The 26,101-nt window shown below is 50.2% G+C and overlaps 5 protein-coding genes across 5 annotated transcripts; 4 read left to right on the forward strand and 1 right to left on the reverse strand.

Moving 5' to 3' along the window:
• Positions 1-722: 722 nt before the first annotated feature.
• N7525_005537 (peroxidase/cytochrome P450 family protein) lies at positions 723-4,306 on the forward strand (the record flags this gene model as incomplete). Its single annotated transcript, XM_002564677.1, has 7 exons — positions 723-974; positions 1,027-1,124; positions 1,187-1,235; positions 1,285-1,477; positions 1,546-3,724; positions 3,781-3,907; positions 3,980-4,306. 7 exons carry the CDS (start codon positions 723-725, stop codon positions 4,304-4,306), a joined length of 3,225 nt encoding a protein of 1,074 aa, XP_002564723.1.
• An 835-nt stretch (positions 4,307-5,141) lies between these two features.
• Positions 5,142-17,483, forward strand: tom1 (E3 ubiquitin-protein ligase TOM1; the record flags this gene model as incomplete). The annotated part of the gene is made up of 3 exons (XM_061213435.1): positions 5,142-5,189; positions 5,251-17,329; positions 17,389-17,483. The coding sequence occupies 3 exons, from the start codon at positions 5,142-5,144 to the stop codon at positions 17,481-17,483; spliced, it is 12,222 nt and encodes a 4,073-aa protein (XP_061070456.1).
• Positions 17,484-18,031: 548 nt separating this feature from the next.
• N7525_005539 (ribose-phosphate diphosphokinase) lies at positions 18,032-19,291 on the forward strand (the record flags this gene model as incomplete). Its single annotated transcript, XM_002564675.1, has 5 exons — positions 18,032-18,102; positions 18,163-18,254; positions 18,320-18,692; positions 18,772-19,044; positions 19,138-19,291. 5 exons carry the CDS (start codon positions 18,032-18,034, stop codon positions 19,289-19,291), a joined length of 963 nt encoding a protein of 320 aa, XP_002564721.1.
• A 1,180-nt stretch (positions 19,292-20,471) lies between these two features.
• N7525_005540 (40S ribosomal protein eS6) lies at positions 20,472-21,616 on the reverse strand (the record flags this gene model as incomplete). The annotated part of the gene is made up of 5 exons (XM_002564674.1): positions 20,472-20,568; positions 20,668-21,085; positions 21,200-21,220; positions 21,323-21,395; positions 21,512-21,616. 5 exons carry the CDS (start codon positions 21,614-21,616, stop codon positions 20,472-20,474), a joined length of 714 nt encoding a protein of 237 aa, XP_002564720.1.
• Positions 21,617-23,377: 1,761 nt separating this feature from the next.
• On the forward strand, positions 23,378-24,076 carry N7525_005541 (uncharacterized protein; the record flags this gene model as incomplete). The annotated part of the gene is made up of 2 exons (XM_061213436.1): positions 23,378-23,614; positions 23,720-24,076. 2 exons carry the CDS (start codon positions 23,378-23,380, stop codon positions 24,074-24,076), a joined length of 594 nt encoding a protein of 197 aa, XP_061070457.1.
• Positions 24,077-26,101: the final 2,025 nt, after the last annotated feature.

A 26,101-nucleotide genomic window follows, 5' to 3' on the forward strand; every position in this document is an offset into this window, starting at 1 on the left:
AACTACTTAATTGAACCATTTGAGTATGCTAATATAGCTCATGTCTATCAGTTTACCCAGGTCGTATTCCGGGTTATCCGCTAGCCATCTGATAAGTGGCTACTCAGTAAGCCAAAATGCTGTAAGACTTGATTTGACAGGGGCTACCCCGTATAGCACGCACGAATCAGAGATATCTGATTGCTCATAGCAGCCAGTGGGGCGTTCCTGTTCACTCAGGTCCACCTTGCGCTGAGAATGGTCAATATATGGGGGCGCGGCTGGACTAGCAGAATGTGCATTCAGCCGTACGCTTTGCTCGGCTGATGGCCCTCGGCTTACTCCGTGATTATTCCCATGGGAGGCTTATAATAATATCCTATCCCATTTCCGCCGAAATGATCGCATGATGATTCACTTCTTCTTTCCCTAACCACCTTGTGATTGTTGTGCTCTTTTGCTGCTTTCCTATATACGGGGGTTCCTAGGTTGTCTATCTTATTGCTTGGATACCTCGCCCTACCTAACTGTGCTTGACATATACCGGTAGGCGACTAGACGTTCCATTATTCTTGTTCATCCTCTACCTCGCACTGTTCAGCCCCGGCTCAAGGTTTTCCAGAACCCTTAGTCGCAGAATACTACTCCACTGGTATATATGACATTGGAGCTAACATATTATTCGCAGTTCGCACTTGAATTCTTCTGTATTATTCTATTGTATCATATCAACTGATTTCGCCATGGCTGAGAAAGAGTCCAACTCCAGCGGCAAGATTGCTCAGCTCGAGCAAGTTGTGGCTGCTGCCTTGCGGCCCTTGCCCACCCAAACTGGCGATGGCAGCTACGTACAAGAGCCAACCGTGACTGGCCTTGCTAAGGACCTGCTCAATTTTGACTTGAAAGATGCCAAAACCTTGGCGGACATGGCCAAAACTGCTGTGACTGGTAAGGCTGTGAATGACAGAGATTATATCATGGAGCGCGTGATTCAGGTTTGTGTTTCCGCGAGAAATTGGCCATCTTCACACTCTAACTCTTCTGCAGCTTGCTTCTGGCTTGCCTTCGACATCTCGAAATGGCAAGGAGCTGACCAATACCTTCCTCACCCAGTTGTGGGGTGATCTGGAGCACCCGCCTATCTCGTAAGTCATGCAAAGCAATGTGGTATGTGTGGGAAATGTCCAGTAACTGACTCTTGATGCAGCTATCTTGGACGTGATGCGGCATACAGGAAAGCTGATGGATCTGGAAACGTATGGATCGTCCCCTTATGGATTGAGAATCTCTGCTAAACAACCCTAGAACACTTTCTGGCCTCAGATCGGTGCTGCTAACACTCCATATGCACGGTCTGTTCGACCGAAGACTATGCAGCCTGTTGCTCTTCCGGAGCCGGAGGCTCTTTTCGATAGTCTCTTGGCCAGGAAGGATTTCAAGGAACACCCGAACAAGATTTCTAGCGTGCTATTCCATCTTGCCTCTATTATCATTCACGGTAGGTTATTGTCCATTGGTTGAGATATCTGCGATAACAGAAGAAGAACCGAGGCTAACAGATCCCAGACTTGTTCCAGACGGATCCCAGGGACCAAACAAAATCATTGACGTCCTCGTACTTGGACTTGTCTCCGCTTTATGGTAACAACCAGAAAGAACAGGATACAGTTAGGGCATTCAAGGATGGAAAGTTGAAGCCTGACTGCTTCTCAACCAAGCGGGTTTTGGGATTCCCCCCTGGCGTTGGTGTCATACTCATCATGTTCAACCGCTTCCACAACTCAGTTGTTACTCAATTGGCAGCTATAAATGAAGGTGGTCGTTTCACGAAACCGGATGAGTCAAATGCCGAAGCTTATGCTACCTGGGATAATGACCTCTTCCAGACCGCAAGACTGGTTACTTGTGGTCTTTATATTAACATCATTCTGAAGGACTATGTCCGGACCATTCTCAACGTCAACCGAACTGACAGTCTGTGGAGTTTGGATCCCCGTGCCGATATCAGGGATGGCTTGCTTGGCGAGGCACCTGCCCAGGCTACCGGAAACCAAGTATCTGCCGAGTTCAATCTTGTTTATCGCTGGCATTCTTGTGTCTCGTCTAGGGACGAAAAGTGGTCAGAGGATCTGTACAAAGAAATATTTGACGGGAAAGATCCGAAGGAGATTAGCATGCAGCAATTCACAGGGGGTCTTCGCCAATGGGAATCAAAGCTCCCCGCAGATCCCCAGGAACGTCCTTTCGCCAAATTGCAACGCCAAGCAGATGGAAAGTTCGACGATAATGATTTGGTCAAGATTTTCGAAGAGAGTGTTGAGGACCCTGCCGGAGCTTTCGGTGCTTTGAATGTGCCAGATGTCTTCAGAGGCATCGAGGTTCTCGGCATCAAGCAGGCACGCTCTTGGAATTTGGCTACCCTGAACGAATTCCGTCAGTACTTTGGTTTGGCTGCTTATCAAACCTTCGAGGAGATCAACCCAGACCCATACGTCGCGAACCAGCTTAAGCATTTCTATGACCATCCTGACCTTGTCGAATTGTACCCTGGCCTCGTTGTCGAAGAGACCAAACAGGCTATGACCCCGGGTAGTGGTCTATGCACCAATTTCACCACCTCTAGGGCCATTCTCTCGGATGCAGTTGCCTTGGTTCGTGGCGATCGCTTCTATACTGTCGACTTCACACCGAAGCATCTCACAAACTGGGCATTCAATGAGATCAACAATGACGTCTCTGTTGACGGTGGCCAAGTCTTCTACAAACTGATCCTGAAGGCCTTCCCCAATCATTTCCGTGGCGACTCGGTTTACGCACACTTCCCGCTTGTTGTGCCCGATGAGAATAAGAAGATTCTGACCAGCCTTGGTAAGGTTAAAACCTATAGTTTTGACCGACCATTTTATAAAGCCCCGCCCCTCTTCATCAACTCCCACTCTGCTTGCACAAAGATCTTGAAAGACCAAGAAGGCTTCAAGGTAGTGTGGGGCGAGAAGATCCAATTTTTGATGGAGAATAGTGGCCGCCCTTATGGCCGAGACTTCGCCTTGTCGGGTGATCTCCCAGCCAACGCAGCTTCTCGAAAAATGATCGGTGCTGCTCTGCACCGTGATAAGTGGGAATCAGAAGTGAAGGCCTTCTACGAGGACATTACTCTGAAGCTCCTCGAGCGAAACTCCTTCAAGGTTGCTGGCGTCAATCAGGTTGACATCGTTCGTGATGTTGCCGTTCTTGCCCAAGTTAACTTCTGTGCAAACGTCTTCTCCCTATCTCTTAAGACAGAGTCAAACCCAAGAGGCGTGTTCAGCGAGCAGGAACTGTACCAAATTTTGGCAGTCATCTTCGCTTCTATCTTCTACGATGTTGACGTGTCCAAGTCGCTGCAACTTTGCCAGACTGCTCGCAATGTTGCACAGCAGCTGGGCGAGTTGACGCTAGCCAACGTCGAACTAGTTGCTAAGACTGGGTTTATTTCCAACCTGGTCAATCGCCTACACCGCCATGACATCTTGAGTGAATATGGTATCCACATGATCCAACGTTTACTTGACAGCCAGCTGCCGGTTAAGGACGTTGTGTGGTCGCACATTCTTCCCACAGCTGGTGCATTGGTTGCCAACCAAGGCCAGCTTTTCTCCCAATGCATCGACTACTACCTTTCCGAAGAAGCGGCGGAGCATTTGGCCGAGATCCAGCGCTTGTCTAGGGAGGACACTCCTGAGGCTGATGAGCTTCTTGTGCGATAGTAAGTTTCTTCACATACCACGTCCGGATCTAAAGCGCCATACTAACTGGATACAGCTTTATGGAAGGAGCGAGACTCCGATGCTCGGTGGCGTTGCCACGCTTTGCCACTAAGCCAACGGTGGTTGACGATAACGGTAAGAGGGTCACTCTGAAAGCTGGCCAGGAGATTATCTGCAACTTGGTAAGTTATTTGGTGTCCTTTTTCATTTTTCCTCTCGGAATCCCAGATACTAATAGAACGTGCAAAATATAGGTTGTTGCAGGCCGCGACCCTGTTGCCTTTCCCGATCCCGACAAGGTCCGCCTTGACCGTGATATGAGCCTGTACACTCACTTTGGCTTCGGTCCCCATGAATGCCTGGGCGTGAAAATGTGCCCTCTCGCGCTTTCCACTATGCTCAAAGTCCTTGGGCGACTGGATAATGTCCGTCGTGCCCCCGGGCCACAAGGCCATCTGAAGAGGCTTGATGGACTGGGAGGAATCGCCATGTATATGGATGCCGAGCACAGTAGCTTCTCTCCGTTCCCCATGACTATGAAAATCCAATGGGACGGAGACCTGCCTGCCAGGAGGGAGTAAAATCTGTATATTTGAGAACTGCAGAGGATGTGAAATTTGTTTGAGAGATGTTTGCAATGCCTTAGGGCTGATTGTTTGTATAGCATGTATGCGTTGTTCTTAGACATGTGGCTCACCGCGCATCAATAAAATTGGAGCTGGCTCTTACTCTGAAGTCCCACATTCCTTCAAAAATAACTGGGAGAATGTAGTCAAGTATATTCCACTGTAATTCTCTGTAAGATAAAATCCAACAATTTCCAACTTTGAAGGTTGCATCGGATTGCCTAAAAGACATTTGAAGATTGTAAGTGAAAAGACAGTCGATGCCTGAGGCCCAGCGGGGAATCAGTCAGAGAGCCGCTCCGCCCTTCTGCCTTCTGCCGGCAAGACCAGCTTCTCTTCACGTTGCTCGTCCTTTTCCCTCGTCTTTTCTATCAACCCCTCCTGTGCCATCTTTTCCTTTTGACATATCCATCTTAATAGCTCTACGTCAAATCTTGAGGGATAACGACCTGCACCCGTTTTCCCTTAATTTGACCAGCTTCCGATATCTCTCTCAGCTCTTCAGTTGAGCTTTCTTACCCAAGTTTCTTCACGATTGGATGGTAAATTTGATCAAGCATCTCTTTGACTTGCTTTTTATTGACAGTGGAACTTTTGCTCAGGTGTTCATCACGTTGAGTTGATTCGATTTTCGTTGAGGAGCAAAGCAGCACCAAAAACGTCATAAGGCATCTTCGCGCTTCCTCCGCGACACCGGTCTTTACGACCTTCTCACACCACCCTCTCTAGGAGACAACCCTCCTGGAATCTCTAAACTCCCTCATGTTTGACTGGTCGGCCGATCGTTATCATGGGGAGAATTAAGAAGGTAGCTAGCCAAAAGCATGAGGCTACAATCGTAAGTTACTCTCCGGCGGCCTGATGTGCAACCCAACTAAAAAATTTTCCTTTCATCACAGTCACCTTTTTTGCAAGAATTCATAGCGCGTGCCACAAGTCTTCCCGTTCCAGAGCTCCCGTCGCTTCTCAGCACATTCCCTAAGCTATGGCCGTTCCCACGTGGTGATCTCTACCATTGGATCAATGTCCTGGACCGATTCGACGAGATTCTAGCCTCAGCTGTGGAGAAATACTTCCTGAATACTGGCCCTCAGACCCAGCTGTTCGCCCGCAGTGTTCTGGAGGAATCATACTCGGCCGATGAGAGCAAAAAGCCAGCAGAGGGTATCGATGCAAAACTAAATGCCCTAGGATACGGCCCTGAAGGAGATAGAGAGCTTGTGGAAGCAGTTCTTGATTTCTCCCGTCTTTTGCTCGAGAAATGTGGGAACCGCAGCCTATACAGCAGCAGCGATCGCCTGGGTGACCTATTGAATACCACCTCACTCTCTCTCCTACAATCTACATTGCGGCTGTCTCTTTGCCTAGCTCAACGATATCACTCTCGCCAGCGTGGCACCCATCAACAGTCCGTATTGCAGTCCCACTATGCTCTTGACCTCGAAAAGTTGCAGAAGATTGCAGCTCCTTTCCCTCGTCCAGTCATCGCTAGTAAAACACCATTTGCCGCGTCCCCCGCGGTTTTGGCCAAAGGGAAAGAAAGTACAGCCCAGACAAAAGTTAACGCCAATGAACTGGTTTCCCTCGTGCGTGATGAAGATGGCTGGGAGGAATGGGGTGATGTCCGAGTTCTCTACTATCCCTCGGGCTCAGAACAGGCCAGGACGACCTCTGAAGTTGGCCAAATAGAGCAGGGCTCGCACATTCCGACCACACCAACCCCGTTGCGACGAAGTGCGACACATCCCACTCCTCATTCCACCCAGGGCTCAAACGGAGATGAATCACCAGCTGTTCCCGGTGGCAAGGTGGAAGAGGCCACGCGAGGCAAAGTCCTAGAGCTTCCCTATTCAAAGGTTTCAACTGCAAAAGTGGAAGATCTTCTTGCGGCCAACTTGCCTCATCTGCCGCTTGAATCAAAATATGAGTTGCTTCAAAAACTCCGAGTCGCCAAGGCGTTGACAGCATCCCGTGCCACGCGACAACAGATCCTTTCCATCAAGGCACTGGCAGTAACCAACCTGGCCCATGTGCAGCCGGAGAGTACCTTCCAGTCAAAGGTTCTACAATCCGACCTCGAACAACCGAAGCGTCTTCAACTTGCTTACCAGCTTGCTGAAGTTGTTCATCTCGGTGCCAGTGGCGACCTCGAGGTCTCCCGGTCTGTTCAAACTTTGGCGATCCAGGCACTGGATGCGTTGGCCAAGCACAAGACTCGTGCTGTTGATGTCTGCGCAGCTCTGAGCGTCAATGTCAACCATGGAATTCTCATGTTCCTGACCCGTAAAATGGTCAACGAACTAGGCCCTGAGAACAACGACCCGGATGATGCCTACTGCGATGAGTGGCGAGATGCTTTGCTTGCGCTCTTACGCACTCTCCCAAGTTCGAGCACACGTACACCGGAAACCCTGGTTGCAGCAGGTCTGATTCCCATGTTCGTTGATATTTTGAATCTGCGGACTGAAAAGTCCCGCCGAGTCTATTCCCGCATCATGGAGTTCCTTGACACATTTGTGCATGCGGTCCGGGATGCACTCGGTACACTGACAACGGCAAGAGGGTTTGATGCCATGTCTGATCTGATTGACCATGAGACCAAGACCGCGTTTGAGAAGGTCAATCGCGGGGATGGATTCCCTGCTCAATACAAGAACCCTTCGATTGACTATCAGATTCCTTACTTTCAACAGCAGACCCTGCGCTGGATGTTCCGTTTCGTCAATCACATCATGCAGCACAATGGCGGAGGCTTCGATCGTGTTCTACGAAACTTGATTGATTCGCCTCAGCTGTTGACTTCTCTTCGCCTTGTATTCGAGAATGCTCGAGTGTTCGGCTCACATGTTTGGAGCAATGCTGTCAACATTCTCAGCAGCTTCATTCACAACGAGCCTACTAGTTATGCTGTCATTGCCGAGGCTGGCCTCAGCAAGAGCCTTCTTTCCGCCGTCATGGGCCGTGAACTTCACGTGCTGGAGAAGCCGCCAGCCGTTGAGCCGGAAGACCGCGAGACCGAGCCCGAGACTGAGGGCGAACCCGCGGCCACTCAACCTCCCAGCGCTGAAGCTGCTGTCCAGTCTGAGGAAAAGCAGAAAGATCGCGAGTATCCTATCGTCAGACCCCAGGGCACCCCTCTTGCGCCTGGCATAATGCCCGCAGCCGATGCTCTTGCTTGTATCCCTGGTGCATTTGGTGCCATCTGCTTGAATTCCTCCGGTTTGGACCTCTTCCAGTCCTCCGACGCACTGGACAGCTTCTTCGAGATCTTTGAGAACCCTGAGCATGTCAAATGCCTGAAGGATGACCCAGAACTTGTTCGTTCCTTAGGCACGACCTTTGATGAGCTTGTCCGACACCACCCGGCATTGAAGACCTCTATTATGTCTGCCGTTCTCGTAATGGCTACTCGTGTCAACATTCTTGGGCGAGTCAAGGCATGGGAGTTGGGTATGGGCACAAAGATGTGGACTCAATATGCGGACGGCAAACCAACTCTTTTAGGAGATGTCTTTTCATTGTTCCGAGAGATCGGTGCAGCCGTTGATACTCCCACAGACGACCCCGCCTCGTTTGGTGCTCCCCAGCTCAACGCGGACACTCTTCCTAACGGCGCTAAGCTTGTCGTTGGGCATCTCGACCATGTTCTTCCTTCGCCGGGCCCCGACTTCGAGCCCAAAGAGAAGGATGCCCATGGTCTCTCGGCTACGGACTACCTGTTCCCGGCTTTGCGATTCCTGGGCGCTTTCTTCGAGAACCAGACGAACTGCACATCCTTTATCCTGGCCGGCGGTACAGAGTTCTTGTTGGATCTTGCTACACTCCAAAGCTTGGCATTTGATTTCCACAGCAGCAACGCCAACCAGGAGATCACCGTGCTCATTCACATGCTCGCAGAAACGAAGCCGCACCTTGTGCTCCCGTCTCTCCTTCGGCGCGCACAGGCAGCAGTGGACAACCTTTCGGCCTTTTGGACTGCACCCACTGGGTCCGGATTTTTCACAGAATTGATTAAACCAGCAGACTCCAAAAAACCGGCTCTTGAGCCTACGGCTGCTGCTAAATCTGGTACATTCTTCGTGAGACACTTGAATGCCGTTCTTCTCCTCACCGATGTCCTACGCGAGGTTTTCGCGTCGCCGCTGTATCAAACTCGCGCTGGTCAACCTACCTCCATATTTGGCCAAGCCAACCTTACGGACCACTATTGTTCCCTGATCTCCTCGTTGAGCAACCTTCTTGCTTCTTGCGTGTGGGAAGGAATTTTGCTAGAGAAGAACATCCCTGAGAAGTGGCTGAAAGCTACACAGGCCTCTGCTGAAAAGCATGGCTCTGGAAAGTCAAAGGCTTCTCCCGTTACTGGGAACCCCACCGAGCCTTCAGCAACGTCTGGCGCCGAACCTCAGCAGGAGAGCACTGGTGCACCAGAGACTGCTCCGGCTCAGCCGGGCCAGGGCTCGAGAGAAGACGACACCGAAGTTGATGAACAGTGTCCTGCTTTCAAGAACGCGCGTACGCTTCGGTATATTCTAAGCGCTCTGCCTACCTCGATTACCGGTTTCTTGCACAACCTCGGACTCGGTATTATCGGCAAGAGACGAACAGATCCGCTTCAGAAACAGAAGGCGAATGCTATGCTGGTCTCAGACGCCATTGCTGAAGGTATTCTTCGCCAACTGCGGTTCGAGCCTGCCAATTCGAGTGACAGCACCAAGCACCGGTTCGCATATCTCATTGTCATTCTTTCTCACTTCTCGCACCTTCTCTATGAAGTCTCAGCAGAGCGTCCCACTCCGAACTACTTGACTTCAGTTCTCATCTCATTCAATAAGAACAACGGCCTTAAAGTGTTAAAGGATATCTGTGACATTTTCTTGGCCGACATCAAGTCCCTTCCATCTGCGGAGTCCATCCCCGACCAGGACAAAGAGCTTGCTGACCGGCTTGCATCTGGGTACGGTGGAATTAAGATCATCCTTGGATTGTTCGCAGACCTCACTGCTGGGAAATTCATTGTGGACTCTAGCCAGACACAAGCCTTGACTTCCCACCCTGAACGGGACCGAGACCGTCCCGATTACTTCCAGCCAGGCCAACTCTTGGTGGAACTTCGCATGGAGATCTTGCCCATGGCCAAAGACATGTGGAACTCGGACTTTGCGACCCAATCATCGAGTCCAATTGTTCGATTATTGATTGATATCATGCGGTCTTCCTTGGATGGGGAATATGAGACTGGCGCTGCTCGTAGAGCAGATACGCCGCCCATCTTGGTAGAGGTGCCCAAGAAGCCATTCGTCGTGCACACGGAACGAGCGACTGCCTTGCTCGAGAAAGGGTACATGGATTCTGATCTTAACAAGGAAGCCCTTTATCGTTGCAACAATCTTTTGATGGCGGCCGAGGAATACTGTAAGGCGCAACGGTGGCTACGAGCCCCTCCCAGGGTCCCGCCGGGTCCTGGCGATATCAAGACCGGAGTACCTGAAGCCGCTTCCGGCATCGACTCTATCGAGGACCATGGTCTTGGAGATGTTCAACCTTTCAATAACGGCAATCCGTTAGACGGCGCTGCAACACTCCAAATGCTTCTGGCCCGAGCAAGCAGACATGACGGGATGCAACGTTCTCCTTTCGGCGGAGGCGATCTTGACTCCGACATGCACGACGGGCTGGCTAGAGCTCTAGACAATGTTCTCAACGACAATGATGACATGGATAGCGATGACCGAGGGGAGTCATCGAACCAGCATCGGTCCGAGAGTCGTAATATCGGGACAAGCTCCTCTGAACCTAGCGGCGCCTCTCAGGCAGAACCGGCCAGACGTCGCCACATGGTCACAATCGAAGATCTGGATGCAGAGAGGCAAAACATTCGGTCAAACCTGATCGATCGCGCCCTGGACATTCTAAACGAACACCATGATGTCTCTTTCGAGCTGTCTGACTTGATCACATCAGCTATCAAGAAGCATAGCGAGCCTGTTAACTTCCGTCGCGACATTGGAGAGACCCTCGTTCAATCCTTAGTGTCCCTGCAGATGGAAGACTTCCAGACAGCTGGCAAAAAGATTGCGGCCTATGCACACATTCTCGCGCTGACCCTTCAAGATCGTGACATGTACCGCGCCACTCTTGAAGAGCTCAAAGATTGCTTCTCGACCTTCCTTGGATTTATCAAGCTCCCAACACCCGAGAAGGCCGAACAAGAAACTTTCCCTTGGGTTGGACATGTCCTGCTTATTCTTGAGAAGCTGTTGTCTGATGATTGTCGGCCTCCTGAGGTCGCCTGGCCCCTGCCAAGTCTTGATGATCCCAACCCCACCGGCAATGAACCAGCCCGTCTTGAGGAGCCCTTTGTTGCCCTCGAGAAAAAGACCAGGCTATTTGAAGCTCTTGTCGAGATTTTACCCCGAGTGGGCAAGGATGACACACTGGCGCTCTGCATTTGCCGTGTCCTTGTCATTCTCACTCGCGAGCGTAGCATTGCCGCCCGCTTTGGTGAAAAACGAAACCTTCAGCGCTTGTTTGTGATGGTTAAGCAACTTTCCAGTGCTACAAATGATAAACTCCAAAGCGCCTTCATGCTGATTCTTCGTCACATCGTCGAGGATGAAGCTACTATCCGGCAGATCATGAGGAGCGAAATTGTTGCCTTCTTTGAGTCCAAGACTACCCGTCAGGTCGACGTGAGCGGCTATGTACGACAGATGCAGCACCTCGAGCTGAGGGCTCCTGATATCTTTGTGGAGGTTACAAACGAAAAGCTGCGGTTACTCCGATATGACAACCAACGTCCACAGGTTCTTGGATTAAAGGCCGACAAAGATCGTCAGCAAAAGCGAGGAAGGCCCGACGTTCTTCTCGAAGAGCACAGGTCAGAATCATCTGCAGCAGGCGACGCATCTGCCCCCGAGGACGCGGACAAGAGCAAGGAGGACAAGGGCAAGGCTCCAACCAAGGGTGCCGAACTCAAAGCCCCAATTGTGGAGAACCCGGATGGTGTTATTCATTACCTGCTTTCGGAGCTTCTATCCTACAAGGATGTGGACGACAAAGAAGCCGGTCCTGAATTCCCAGAGCAGGCAGCTGACCAATCCGATACTCAAACTGACGTTGACATGGCTGTGGACGAGCCAACACCTTCAATTGCGAGCACTGCCGAAGCACAAGCATCTCGCGGTGCCAAGAAGACAGAGAAGCCCCAATTCAAGGCAGATGACCATCCGATTTACATCTACCGCTGCTTGCTCCTTCAGTGCTTGACGGAACTTCTTTCCTCTTACAACCGGACCAAGGTTGAGTTCATCAACTTTTCCCGGAAGGCTGATCCTCTGGCCACCACGCCCTCCAAACCGCGCTCTGGTGTCCTCAACTACATGTTGAACGTGCTTGTTCCGCTCGGTACCATGGAGCATGATGAGACTTTGGCGTTCAAAAAGCGCAGCATCACCTCCACATGGACTATGCAAGTGCTTGTTGCGCTTTGCACCAAGACTGGCGAATTTGGTGGCGTTGGCAAGCGTCGTACTGAGCCAAAGTATGAAGACGATGAGCCTGAGCTTGCTTTTGTCCGCCGTTTTGTGCTGGAGCATGCTCTCCGGTCCTACAAAGATGCTATGGCCTCTACCGAACCCCTAGATGCCAAGTATTCCAAGCTTATGTCTCTTGCTGACCTCTTCGATAAAATGCTCAGCGGCTACTCATTCACTAACGACGCGGGCTTCCCAACTTCAACCAGGCAGCTCGCGAAGACCATGTTTGAGAAGAATTTTATCCCCGCGCTCACTTCATCAGTCGCCGATGTCGACTTGAATTTCCCATCCTCCAGGCGTGTCATCAAGTATATTCTTCGTCCATTGAATAAACTTACCCAGACTGCCGTACTTCTCAGCGAAAACTCGGACATCACCATCCAAGGTGATAACGAGGACGATGATATCTCGTCAGCAACTTCCGTTTCTGACATGGAAGATCAACGCGAAGAAACACCTGACCTCTTCCGCCACTCTACTCTTGGCATGCTAGAACCTCGTCATGACGAGGAAGAGAGCAGCACCGAAGAATCGGAGGGTGAGGACGATGAGATGTACGATGATGAGTACGACGAAGAAATGGACTACGACGAGGATGTCGCTGAAGATGATGGTGAAGTCGTCAGTGACGAAGATGACGATGGCATGGGTCCAATCGAAGGTCTTTCCGGAGATGCAGTCGAAGTCATCCTCGATGAAGATGATGACGAGGACGAGGATGATGACGATGAAGATCACGACCATTCGGACATGCATGACGATATGTATGACGGAGAAATCGGTGGTGACCGAGACAACGAAAGCCTCGGAGATGGCGAAGAGGACGAATGGGAAAGTGAAGAAATGACCGAAGACGAAGAGGAGGTCGAGATGATGAACCAGTTCGAGGATGAAATGGCCGACATGAGACAATCCACCCGGCATCAAGGTGAAGACCAACATCTTGGCGACCTATTCCGTGCCCTCAGTGGCTCCAACGTCGATAATATCCATGGAGATGGCCTAGGTGGTGACATTCACGAAGAAATCCTTGATGATCTCGATGAAGACGGTTTGTCCTTCCTTACTCTGCTATCGCAGCTCCCGCTGCCACAGCCAACCCTGCTGACATCCGGCCCAGTTGAAGACGAAGATGAAATGGATGAACTCGACGAGGACATGGATGACTTCGATGAGGAACAAGGATCTTACGGGGATATGGAAGGTGAGTTCAACGCCCCCAATGATTTTCTCGCATCATTGCTGACTCGCTTAGAAGATGATGATCTTCTTGAGCCATGGGGATGGGAAGGCGATGAACCTCCAATGGCCCGAGGACATCCCCAATCCCGCTTCCGCGGAGGCGCACCACCGGCTTGGGCTACCGTCACTGAAATCATGCCGGGTCGCCCATCTGGTCTTGTTCCCATCCAGCCTTACCACCGTGTCCACCGAAACCAGATCCCATCCCGCAGCAACGACGATGGCATTAATCCTCTTCTTGTCCGCACTGACCGCCCAGATCCTGCCGTTCCACCTCGGGCTGCTGCTGATCCGTTCGCCGATTGGGGCCAGACTATGGACCCTGCAGGTGGCCGGGTTGTTGCCATGGATAGCCCAATCAGCTTCATGAATGCCATTATGCAAGCCATTGGTGGACAAGCGGCACCAGGCTTTGGCGTTGTCACTCGCCCTGATGGTATTCATGTCCATGTCGACCGACGGGCGGTCTTGCCTGGTCGTATCCAAGATATGCTTGGAATCCCCCGAGGAGCAGGCCCTCCAACTCGCACTCGCGGCGACGACCCTCACACTGCCGTCAAGTTTGGTCTTGGTACCACCAGAAACCGCTGGCAAGAAGAGGCCCGCATTAGTTTCAGCAGCCCGTATGCTGAGCGCACTCAGCGCATCATCAACACCATTCTGAAGCTCTTGGTGCCCCCTGCGAAGGAGGAGGAGAAGCAGCGCCAGAAGCTCGTAGAAGAGGAACGCAAACGTCTTCAAGCCGAACGAGCTGAAAAAGAACGCCAGGATCGCATTGCCGCCGAAGAAAAACAGCGCGAACTTAAGCAAAAGGAGGAGGAAGAAAATGCCCGACTACAGGCAGAGAAAGAACAACAGGAAGCCGAGCGTCAAGCTGCCGGGGTCGATGAGCCCATGGAAGACGTCCAAGAAACCGATACTGCAGTTGAAACAGCTGGCCCCTCTCAACCCGAAGTCCAGCCCACTGAACCTGCTCGTCGAGTCTACACGAACATCAGGGGCCGTCAAGTTGATATCACGGGTCTTGAAATTGATTCAGAATATCTGGAGGCTCTGCCTGAGGAACTTCGGGAGGAAGTCATCATGCAACAGCTTGCTGAACATAGGTCCCAGGCTGCCGCCGCGGGTGAGGAGGATACTGAGATAAACCAAGAATTCCTTGAGGCCTTGCCTGCTGAGATCCGCGAAGAATTGCTGCAACAAGAAGCTGCCGATCGACGCCGGCGGGAACGTGAGACCGCGCGACGACAAGCGGCCGCTGCTGGCGGTGCTGGCGCTACAGCTAGCACTCAACCGGCGGAAGAAATGGATGCTGTGAGCTTCCTTGCCACTCTCGATCCCTCTTTGCGCCAGGCTGTTCTGGCCGATCAGCCCGAGGATGTTCTCGCAACCTTAGGTCCAGAGTACGTGACTGAGGCCCGTGGTATGGGCGGCAGCGGCCGACGCATGGCCCAGTTTGGTGATTTGAGTGCCATTGATCCCCGGCAGAGAATTGAGCCTGCTGCAGGCCAAGAGCCAAAGAAAGAACAGAGACGTCAAATTGTTCAAATGCTCGACAAGGCTGGCGTTGCAACCCTTCTACGCCTAATGTTTATGCCTCTCCAGGGCAACGCTCGCCATCAATTGAATGATATTCTTCACAATGTTTGCGAGAACCGCCAGAACCGGAGTGAAGTGATCAGCGTTCTTCTTTCGATCTTGCAGGATGGCAGCGTTGATTCCACTGCGATTGAACGCAGCTTTTCTCATCTTTCTCTGCGTGCAAAGGCACCAGGAATGCAGAAGACGCCGCAGGCTAAGCGAACCCTCGCTCTCCAAACTGCTTCGAGCGTCAGCAGCGAAGTGACCCCAATTATGGTCATCCAACAATGTATCGCCGCGCTGTCTTTCCTTTCGCAGTTCAACCCCCACATTGCTTGGTTCTTCTTGACAGAGCATGACTCTGCCTCAGCTGGTAAACTCAAGTCATTGCGCAAGGGCAAAGGCAAAGAAAACCGAGCTAACAAGTTTGCTCTGAATGCCCTGCTTTCTCTTCTTGACCGCAAGTTGATAATGGAAAGCCCTAATTGTATGGAGCAACTGTCCAGCCTCCTTAGCAGCATCACACAGCCCTTGACCGTTCTCCTTCGTCGTGAGAAGGAGCGACAAGAAGAGGGCAAGGGCAAGGAGCCCGAGAGACCCCAAATCGAAGCGCCTGCCGATCAAGCTGCCGAGGCTGCCGATTCCAGTATGGACACATCCATGACCGATGCTCCGCTTCCCACCGTGGAAGCCCCTGGAGCCCCTGGCCAAGAGACCGCAGAGGGTGAAGAGGCTACTTCAGCTGAAGCCAAGCAACCTGAAGGTACCAAGGAGCCCACCGTGGACGAGAAGCGCAAGAAGCGAACTATCGAACCTCCTGTCGTTCCGGATCACAACTTCCGACTGGTCGTCCACATCCTCGCGGCTCGTGAGTGCAATGGCAAGACATTCCGCGATACACTGTCCACCATCAACAATCTTTCCGCTATCCCTGGAGCTAGAGACGTGATCGGAAATGAGTTGGTTGCTCAAGCGCAGGCCCTTAGCGATACCATCCTGGGTGATTTGGAGGATCTTCTGCCTCATATCCACCAGGCCAGGACTGGTACCGACATGCAAGGCCTTGCTCTAGCCAAGTTTTCCCCAGCTAGCTCAGACCAGGCGAAATTACTACGTATCCTGACCGCGCTTGATTACCTGTTTGACCAGGCACGAGCCGACAAGCTCAAGGATGTTGAGCCATCCGCTCCCAAGGAGGATGTGCTCAAAAAACTCTATGAAAGCGCTACTTTCGGCCCGCTTTGGAACAAGCTGAGCGACTGCTTGACTGTCATTCGGCAGAAGGAAAATATGCTGAACGTGGCAACTATTCTCCTCCCTCTCATTGAAGCATTGATGGTCGTCTGCAAGAACACCACGCTAAAGGACCAGCCGCTGTCTCGCAGTAGCCGCGAATTGTCAGTCAACAGCAGCGCCCCAACTGATGCTGGTCTCAGCATGGAAAACATCTTCTTCAGGTTCACGGAAGAACATCGCAAGATTCTCAATGAGCTCGTCCGCCAGAACCCTCGCCTGATGAGCGGCACGTTCTCCCTATTGGTCAAGAACCCCAAGGTCCTGGAATTCGACAACAAGCGCAACTACTTTACTCGGCGTGTCCACTCCCGTGGCGCCGAGCCTCGCCACCCTCATCCTCCTCTTCAGCTCTCTGTGCGCAGATCTGAGGTTTTCCTTGACTCTTTCAAGTCCTTGTACTTCAAAAGCGCAGATGAGTTGAAGTATGGCAAATTGAATGTACGATTCCATGGCGAGGAGGGTGTCGATGCTGGTGGTGTCACCAGAGAATGGTTCCAGGTTCTTGCCCGCGGCATGTTCAACCCCAACTATGCTTTGTTCATCCCTGTCGCTGCAGACCGGACTACCTTCCACCCCAATCGCCTTAGTGGCGTCAACTCGGAGCATCTCATGTTCTTCAAATTCATCGGGCGTATCATTGGCAAGGCCTTGTACGAAGGCCGTGTTCTTGACTGTCACTTCAGCCGCGCAGTCTACAAGAATATCCTCGGACGATCCGTGTCTATCAAGGACATGGAAACGCTCGACCTGGACTACTACAAATCCCTTCTGTGGATGCTGGAGAACGACATTACCGATATCATTACCGAGACATTTGCCATTGAAACGGATGACTTTGGCGAGAAGCAGGTCATCGACCTGAAGCCCGGTGGTCGCGACATTCCCGTTACACAGGAGAACAAGGAGGAGTATGTTCAGCGCGTGGTCGAATATCGCCTCGTCGAATCGGTCCGCGAGCAACTAGACAACTTCCTCAAGGGTTTCCACGAAATCATTCCTCCCGAGTTGATCTCCATCTTCAACGAGCAAGAGCTGGAACTTTTGATTTCTGGTCTTCCTGAGATCGATGTGGACGAGTGGAAGAACAACACCGAGTATCACAACTACTCCGCGTCCTCCTCGCAGATCCAGTGGTTCTGGCGTGCCGTCCGCTCATTTGACAAGGAGGAACGTGCCAAGCTTTTGCAATTCGTCACTGGAACCAGTAAAGTACCTCTCAATGGCTTCAAAGAACTTGAGGGTATGAACGGTGTGAGCAAGTTCAACATCCATCGCGACTATGGCCATAAGGATCGCCTTCCTAGCTCGCATACCTGCTTCAACCGTAAGTTTTCTCCGCATTTCTTGGCTGCATTAGCGCAATTTACTAACTATTCTTAACAGAGCTTGATCTTCCTGAGTACGAAAGTTACGAAGATCTCCGTCAACGTCTTTACACGGCCGTGACAACTGGCAGTGAGTACTTCGGGTTTGCCTAGACTGTTGTCCTATTCTACGGCATAGAAATGGTTCTATCAAGCCAAAGCATTGTCTGGCGTTTCTCTCGATTCGTTACGGGAATTTTCTATGTATCGGGGATGAATGAGAAAAGTATGGAAGGCTGGCATGAGCCAGCGAGGAGAAGTTTCTTTATGAGAAGATGAAAACTGAGGCACCTGGTAAGGGATTCGGTTGAAGTGCAGGTCAACCGTGTTCTTTCCAGTGCCCTATTTATGTACTTAGATTGCTGCATTTATTTCTTTTTCCTTCAAATCCGCTGCGTAATTCTTTACTAGTCATTATGAGTAGAATTCCATATGCAGGTCCGACTTATAGATCCTCCAGGGTGGTGGACCCGTGGACTGGCGACGTGCTTATGTCATTGGGCGGTGAGCCCGTCACGAGACTGCATAGAAAAAAAGACATGCGGGGCCGCGGAGGAAAATCGATTTTTTGAGCCGAACACGGTCATCTTAGAGAAGAGTGTGTTTTGAGCTCCTTTGAACTGAATCTCCACTCTTCTTACTATTTCTCAAAGCCCTGCATCATGTCGACCAACTCCATCAAGCTCTTGACTGGCAACAGTCATCCCGAGCTCGCCAACCTAGTTGCAGACCGGTATGTGCAACCGACGAGGTCAAGACTAGGCCACCGGCTAATTATAGAGCTGTGAATCAGTCTGGGCATCGAGTTGACCAAGATTATGGTTCTGCAATACTCCAACCAAGAAACCAGTGTCACAATCGGAGAGAGCGTCCGGGACGAAGATGGTACGGGCATCCCACCTTCATCGTGATATCAAGAACCCCCCACTCATACCTATGGCTTGTTGCAGTCTTCATTCTCCAATCGACGAAACCCAACGATATCAACGATGGACTCATGGAGCTCCTGATCATGATCAACGCTTGCAAGACCGCCTCGGCCCGCCGCATCACAGCCGTCATCCCCAACTTCCCTTATGCCCGCCAAGATAAGAAGGACAAGAGTCGTGCTCCGATCACCGCCAAGCTGATGGCGAACATGCTCCAGACCGCCGGCTGCAACCACGTCATCACCATGGACCTGCACGCCAGCCAGATCCAGGGCTTCTTCAATGTCCCCGTCGACAACCTGTACGCCGAGCCCAGCATGCTCAAGTATATTCGTGAGAACCTCGATGTCGCCAACTGTGTCATCGTCAGTCCGGATGCTGGCGGCGCCAAACGGTGAGTTTTGCCCTATCTCGATACCACACGTGTATGTGTATACTGGGGTAGTTCAAGGGCTAATTTAGATCGCTGTTAGTGCTACTGCCATTGCTGATCGCCTGGACTTGCAATTCGCGCTCATTCACAAGGAACGTGCCCGCCCCAACGAGGTCTCACGCATGGTCCTTGTCGGTAATGTCAAGGACAAGGTCGCTATCATCGTCGACGATATGGCCGACACCTGCGGCACGCTCGCCAAGGCTGCCGAAACCGTCATGCAGCACGGTGCCACCGAGGTCAACGCCATCGTTGTGCACGGTATTCTGTCCGGCAAGGCGATTGAGAACCTCAACGGTAGCTGCCTCAAGCGGTATGTACACGCCCGGATACCAGCAACGAGTCATTGCACTCTTGGATGACTTTGATTTCTGGTGTCATGTCATTTTGACTAACTCTCTCGCAGCATTATCGTCAGCAACACTGTGCCACTGGGAGACAAGCAAGAGCGGTGCGACAAGATCCATACGATCGATATCAGCCCTACGTTGGCCGAGGCATGTCGTCGTACACACAACGGCGAGTCGGTTAGCTTCTTGTTCTCGCACACCGTGGGGTAAATCAGAGGCAGGAATTAATTATTGCATGAGGACAGAGGATCAAATCTATGGTTTGTCCTAGTGATTACCTACTGTGGTTGCGCAAAACCGTGGAGTGAGCGGGAAACAAAAAAATACGATTTTTATGACCCTTTTTATTAGCCGGACGAGGATGATAGTCCCCGGGTGTTTTATTATTGTTTACTATTTTTTTTATTTCTTTTTTCTTTTGAAGAGAGAGAGACCGACGTATAAATGTTGGCTTTATGCAGTTCTCTCTGGCGGAAGTTGGTTATCCTTGGCTGGGATTGGTTGCATCGTGCATGTGTGTGCTCTTCATATGCAGAGTACTTGATATTTTATTACCAAGGCCTGGGGCTGTTCTGCAACTTTCAATTAGACATGGTGTTTTTCTATTGAGGTAGTGCTGCTATGGACTCTTTTAAATCGGCTGTTTTGATTTGATAGGATTTGATATGTTGCTGTCGTCCTACAACATATATAGGACTATAGCAAGAACATACATACGGCTTTGGCACTATTAGCCGCACAGAGGGAGCGGAAACACATCTGATAGAGGACATCCACCGTTGACTGCAAATTGCAGTCATACCCCTTGAAAAACATAATTCTGAACGTCTTTCCACCCCCCTATTGAGACTGTATATAGCACGTGACCGATGCCTATACCTTGGGGAAATCAGCCGAAGCGGGGGAAATTAAAGTAATCACATTATCGACTAGCGTAAGTGACTTCCATTCAAGTGGAGTACACCAAGAGCCCACAAAGAGGAAATATATCCCATACAAATATACCAAATATAACTACGCCTACTCCTTGAAAAAAAGATAGCAATTGACAGAACTGAGTATTGAAATTTGCATGCACTCCATTCAAAAAAAAAGGGTCATCAAAAAAAGGTAGGTTCAACACAGATATGCATTGCGACTCCCAAGGCCCGAAATCACCGTAGCCAAACACAAGGGAGTATCAACCACTCAGCCTGCTTTGTACGTTTTGAAACCTGTTCCCCCGTGTCTTTTTCTTGTTCCCTTTTTTCTTTATCACACATGTATCCTCCGCGCCCCTGAGAGTGATCCATTTTTTGTGAATTCCCCTCAAATCATCCCAGAGACGTGAAGCTCCTCCATTAAACCCCATCGCCGCAGAACGAAATCATAAAACCGCGGGTTTGGAAGTTTACTTCCGCATGGAGGAAGCCCTCCGCTTGCGGAGCTCATCACGCTTGGCCTTCTCCTCGTGGACACGGCCGGCAAGGAGCTTGGCGTAGTCGTTACTATGTAACCGTTAGTTCAAGATAATTTTCCCAAAATCAAACCAATACACCCGTAGATCGTCGATCAGAGCATACAAAACAGGAGAGGGAGAGTCTTACGCAGCATCACGGGCAGTCTCAGCACGGCGGCGCTTGATAGCAACGCGTTGGCGCTTGCGCTGGAGACGCTGGGGGGTAACCAGACGCTGGATCTTGGGGGCCTTGGTGTAGTCCTGCTTGCCCTCCTTGGTGACGGTGCGGCGGATGACGAACTTGCGGACGTCGTCCTTCTTGTCGAGACCGAAGAAGCGACGGATCTTGGTGGCACGCTTGGGGCCGAGACGCTTGGGGACAACGGTGTCGGTGAGACCGGGGAGCTCACCCTCGCCCTGCTTGACGATGGACAGAGCAAGGACGGCAAGGTCCAGACCGGTGATGGCACCACGGACGGACTTGCGCTTGCGCTCACCGGTGCGGCGGGGGCGGTAGCAGCTGTGGCCGTCGGAAAGGAGGAGACGGGTACGGGTGGGGAGGAGAACTGTAGAAATTATTCGATGAGTATGCTGTCGATTGTTGCTTGTATCCCTGGGGTTGGATATAATTTTTTTTTTTTTTCGTTATTCCCCAGGTTGTTGTGCGGCTGTGTACGTACCACCCTGCTTCATGGGGAAACCTGTAAATTCAAATTGTCAGCATTGTTGATCCTCGTTGTGCGTTTGAATTCCATTTTTTCCATTATCGAGTCGACGCTGGGAATGGGGGATTGTATGCGTACCCTGCTTGTCGTTACCACCGGTAATCTTGAACACGTAACCGCTGAACTCATCACCGAGAGCATCGCCGGCAACCTAATCAAAAATCCCAATTAGCCAGTCGTTCTCTATAGTCGTATGTGTGTGTATGTTGTTCATCGATTGAATTGTCGGACAGTCGGGGAAGGATGGTGGTTTAAGGGAGTGCTGACTTCGGTGCCCATGCGCTTCTCCATGAAGGGACGGAGCTTGCGCTCATCGTCGATCTCGATAATTTTCTGGGACCCATTGGCCGGGTAGGAGATGTTGAGCTTCATCTTGACGGAGGCGGCGCGGTCAAGACGGTAGCGCGGGTGTTGTCGATTTGTGAGATTGTCGTCGAAGGAGTCCGTATTGTGGATTTTTTTAGTTCGCCGGCTTAGCGAGGTGCAAGTCACGTGTCACGTGTGGGAAGTAGGGCTTTTGTTTCCTAATGAGGTTTAGTGGGAACTTACCATGTCATGTGACTGACTATCAGCACCCTGGCATTTTCTTTTCCTCGTTCATCAACTCAGTCATGTCCATAGAATGTTGAGGTGTGGGTGCCTACAGAGGGGCTAAAAATTTGGAAAGAACTCTCTCAACGATGAATATACGACTCATTCCCGCCAACCATGCATCCAAGAGACAACACATATTCAGCACCGCCAACAATTACAGCTTTTGCTCCGCCTTGAATCAACACAGTGCTGTTTTACTCAGGCGTGAGACCTCCTAGCGCGACTTTCGAATGCAACCGACGGGGACTCACAAACGGAATGATGGATGAATGTTTCGGGTCATGATGTGGTCTCGACCGGGCCAAACTCCAACTTTTATATATCAAGACTGAGTACGGTCTCACAAAGCGACTCATTGACAGCCACCACGAGCCTTGTACGACAATTGCAAAATCAACAGCATCCACTAACCATGTTTGACTCTATACCCGGCCTTTGATCTGGACCATTCGCATGTCAGACACTGCAAACGCCAGTGCATGGATTATTGAGTAGACAACCCCTGTATTTGTAAGAACTATCTCATAAGGATAGATGGATAAGCTCTGGGGGTTTCGGAAATATGATCCATTTGGCTCAAGACAATATTAGGGACGTTCCAAGGTCATATTTATGATCGCACTACGGTGTGTTTTTGTATGTGTTCTGAATGTCTGTCCCCTTCGTATCATAGCTAGAAAGATGAAAATGATTAATTGGGCAAATCCACCTTATACTTGTTCCGTACTTTATTCTCCCTTATCTATTTCCCAATAGAGACACTATGTCTCACACTTCTCCGCTCTAGCGATCTGCAGTATACAATGTCTTGGCATATCCATAGTACCAAGAAACAATTTCGTGTCAGACGACAAGGCCAAATAATGTCAAATCCCTTGAGACAAAGCAAAACAGAAACCAGACGTGGCCTTGTGTGCTGGGCTTTGTATGAGATGTAAGTAAGTCTAGACTGATCTCCACTATTCGTCGACGAATATGAAAGAACAGAACCCAAATATCAGCAAGAGGCTTCGATACGGAAGAAAATACCAGATCGAGCAATTGTAGCCCAGTACAAGCGAAAAGAAATTACATCGGCGACTCTGATTTGCCCAGTCGGATGTTAGTCTACTCGGTTCTCATCCAAGCCACGCGGCCAATCTACAGATGTGACGAATCCACGACTAATATGGGGTTTCCAGTTTTATCGGTGCTACTTCTTGTGTATTCTAGTACTGTATCATGGTCTTGACAGTTGTGTCCTACTTCTATCTTCTATCTTTTTCCTGCAGCGTTTCTGGAGAAACCGCCACATACCCGACCTTGCCAGTGCTTCTTGTCCGAGTGGAGATTTCGTCGTAGTCTCTAATAATCTGGAGGATAATACTTTGTTCCCCGCAGAACCTGAGAGATATTGGTTTCTGATTACATTGTGTCGCATTGCTATTGCTGTCTGGGAGCTTACCATACTTTCGTGTCGACTCTTATCCGAAACAAGTAGAAGACCTGAGATCGACACTGCCCGGCTGGGCCTACCTAGCATCTGGCCGCCCATTCACCATGACACGCATTTTGAACGGTTTCTATGCACCGTCTGCTGTCGCAGTCTACATGGTTCTCACCACAGCATGGTTTCTGACGTCAAGGAGTTTCTCTGATATCGTCCCTTTAGCACCGAACCCATTCCAAGTAGCCAACACATTCGACCAGCGATTAGTCGTATTCGGGGACTCATGGAGCGATAACCAACCCAACTCGCCACAAGGCAAGATATGGACGGACTGGCTTTGTTCAATGGTAAGATAACCACCTGGGAGAAAGTATAGAACACAGAGAAACAAGCATCGTATCTGACAGATCCACTGAAACACGATTAGTTATCCTGCCACCAAGAGAACCTAGCACAGACAGCAAATCCACAAAAACAAGACCACGGGCGCGGTGGTCGACAACAAAGAACTCAATCTACTAGACCGACAATCTCAGACCCACCCAACAGACTTCAAGTCCCAGCTCCAGCAATGGCTAGACGCCGAGACAGCCGCGACGAAGGACGTTTCCGCAGAAGCGGTCCGGTCCCGACAGGACCGCACGATCTTCGTCGTTTTGTTCGGCGTCTGGGATCTCTGGAGCCTGGTCAGCAAGGACTACGACGCAGCGAGCAAATCGGTTAAGCGACGCATTGCAACGCTTATGGATCAGCTTGATACGCTGTCCGAACGATTGAGTACAACGGGGCTGAGGGTCATTCTGCCTTAGACGGTCGACGTGACTTTCCTTGGGTTCGAGGCTGGTGGTCAGGACAAGGATACGGTGCGGATCTTGGAAGAGTGAAATAGGAAACTCGGTGAGGTGGCCAGGGAGTGGAGTGGTACTGTGTATCTTTATGATACTAATGCTTTTATGATGGACCGCATCCGTGACTGGCAGCTCTATGGGGGTGGGTATTGGGGAGGAGAATGGTTTTAGGCAGGAAGCTGGATGGATGGGAGAATGTCGTGGAGCCTTGTGTGGAGAGTGGGTTCCGGGTCATGATGTCAAAGAAGGAACAGTGTGAGCATCCAGATAAGTATCTGTTCTGGTAAGGGGTTCCTTTTTTCTTTTCTTTTCTTTTCTTTTTTTTTTTCAATGTTCGTCATTACTATTTCTATAAGAAACGTGGGGGGAAGGGATCGACATGTCAAAATGCTATTCTCCACGGTGACACTGACACTGACACTGTTGATCTTCAGGGACGAAATGCATTTGGGTCCTTTAGCTCACCGGCTCATGGCTACGGAGATCTACCATGGGATTGAGATTCTGTTGAATCCGAAGGAAGTGGGAAGTGTCCGGCGCCACACCCGACGGGGGTTTGCAGCTTAGACATTGTCCAGATCAATGAGAATTCTAATTCTTCAGACAAACAAGTCAAGAAAAGAAAAAGAAAAAAGAAAAGAAAAGTGACAAATATGACGTCTCGCAAAGTGTCTAAAGCGATGTCGCTACCCGATCAAACGCACTATACTTGATGCGGGTTCCAGGACCAAGTGGATCTCACTGACTCAGGAATTAACACGGTAGTACCGATGTCAAACCAGTAGACTGGAACTTGCAGTGGAAAACGGGAAGATCCAGATTACCCGAGACAAGAGAAAATAAGGGGTGGTATTGTTCGAAGTCAAAGCAAGTGACTATACGAAGTAACGGGGGGGATATCGAGGGATCGGCGGATCGAGATCCTACATAGTTTTTCAAATATGAATATATTCTACCTCTACCTCGATAATAGAAGATCAGTCCAGGTGACAATGCTAGACAATCAAATAAAGTCTAAACAGAAAATAATTGTTTAATTAGCCTATTACATTATAACCAGTATACCTGTATACCTGTATACTTAGTAGGTAAGTAGGTAAGTCCTTTCTTTGTTCGTTACGAGGAAACCAATCAACGCCAACGTGACAGGTGGACCCTGAGATCACGGGTCGCCGCATCCGGGAGACAAAGAAAACAATGACTCTAGTGCCTTGGCTAAAATACTAGGGAGATTAGGGAAAGGAATTAGGGAATTAGGGGATTTGGTTTGATTTTGCTAGTTGACACATCATTTTTTTTTTTTCTTTTTTTCTTTTTATTATTTTTCCTTCCAAGGTTGGGGTTAATCTTCTGAACACTACCGTGTCGTTGGAAGTATAGGGAAAGTGAGGTTTTCAAGTCTAGTCTCCATAGGTCCATATGTAGGAATAGGAGAATTATAACAAAGAAAAGCCACTGTTAACTTTTTCTTTTCTTTTCTTTTCGTACTTTTTATATTTCTTTTCTTTTTTATCTTTTGAATATCAAGGGCAATCTAGATCAAAGAAAGGCTAGACAGGGATTCCGGGGGCGAACACCACAAAGAACTATTTCCTGTCCAAACGCCCATAGACTTCGCTTTGTCCTATCTGGGTCTTCCCCGGTCTTTCAATTTCTTATTGGGATTATTTCCCTTTCCCCCCCTCCAGTCGTGATTCTCTTTCTTTGTTGCTCGTCTCTAGCCCCTCTTCCTTTCTTGTTATTTCTTGGGGTCGCCCCCAAATTCACTTGTTCTCTTTCAAAAGGTTATACTTGTTTTTATTTTATTTTATGTTTTTGATTTTTGATACTTTTTTTTTACCTTTCTCTTGGGGCCCTACTTCTTTCATTCAATCGCCTTCGAGCCCTTTCATTGAGAGAAAAAAAGTATTAAATAAATGTCTTACGATCGAGTTCTCCCTAACCCTGTTGCTCTACGCTATGAGTCTGCTCAAGTCACTCTGCCTA

This window comes from Penicillium rubens, assembly GCF_028828025.1.
Source record: "Penicillium rubens strain IBT 27055 chromosome Unknown utg000002l_segment0_segment0, whole genome shotgun sequence".
Taxonomy (NCBI): Eukaryota; Fungi; Ascomycota; class Eurotiomycetes; order Eurotiales; family Aspergillaceae; genus Penicillium; species Penicillium rubens.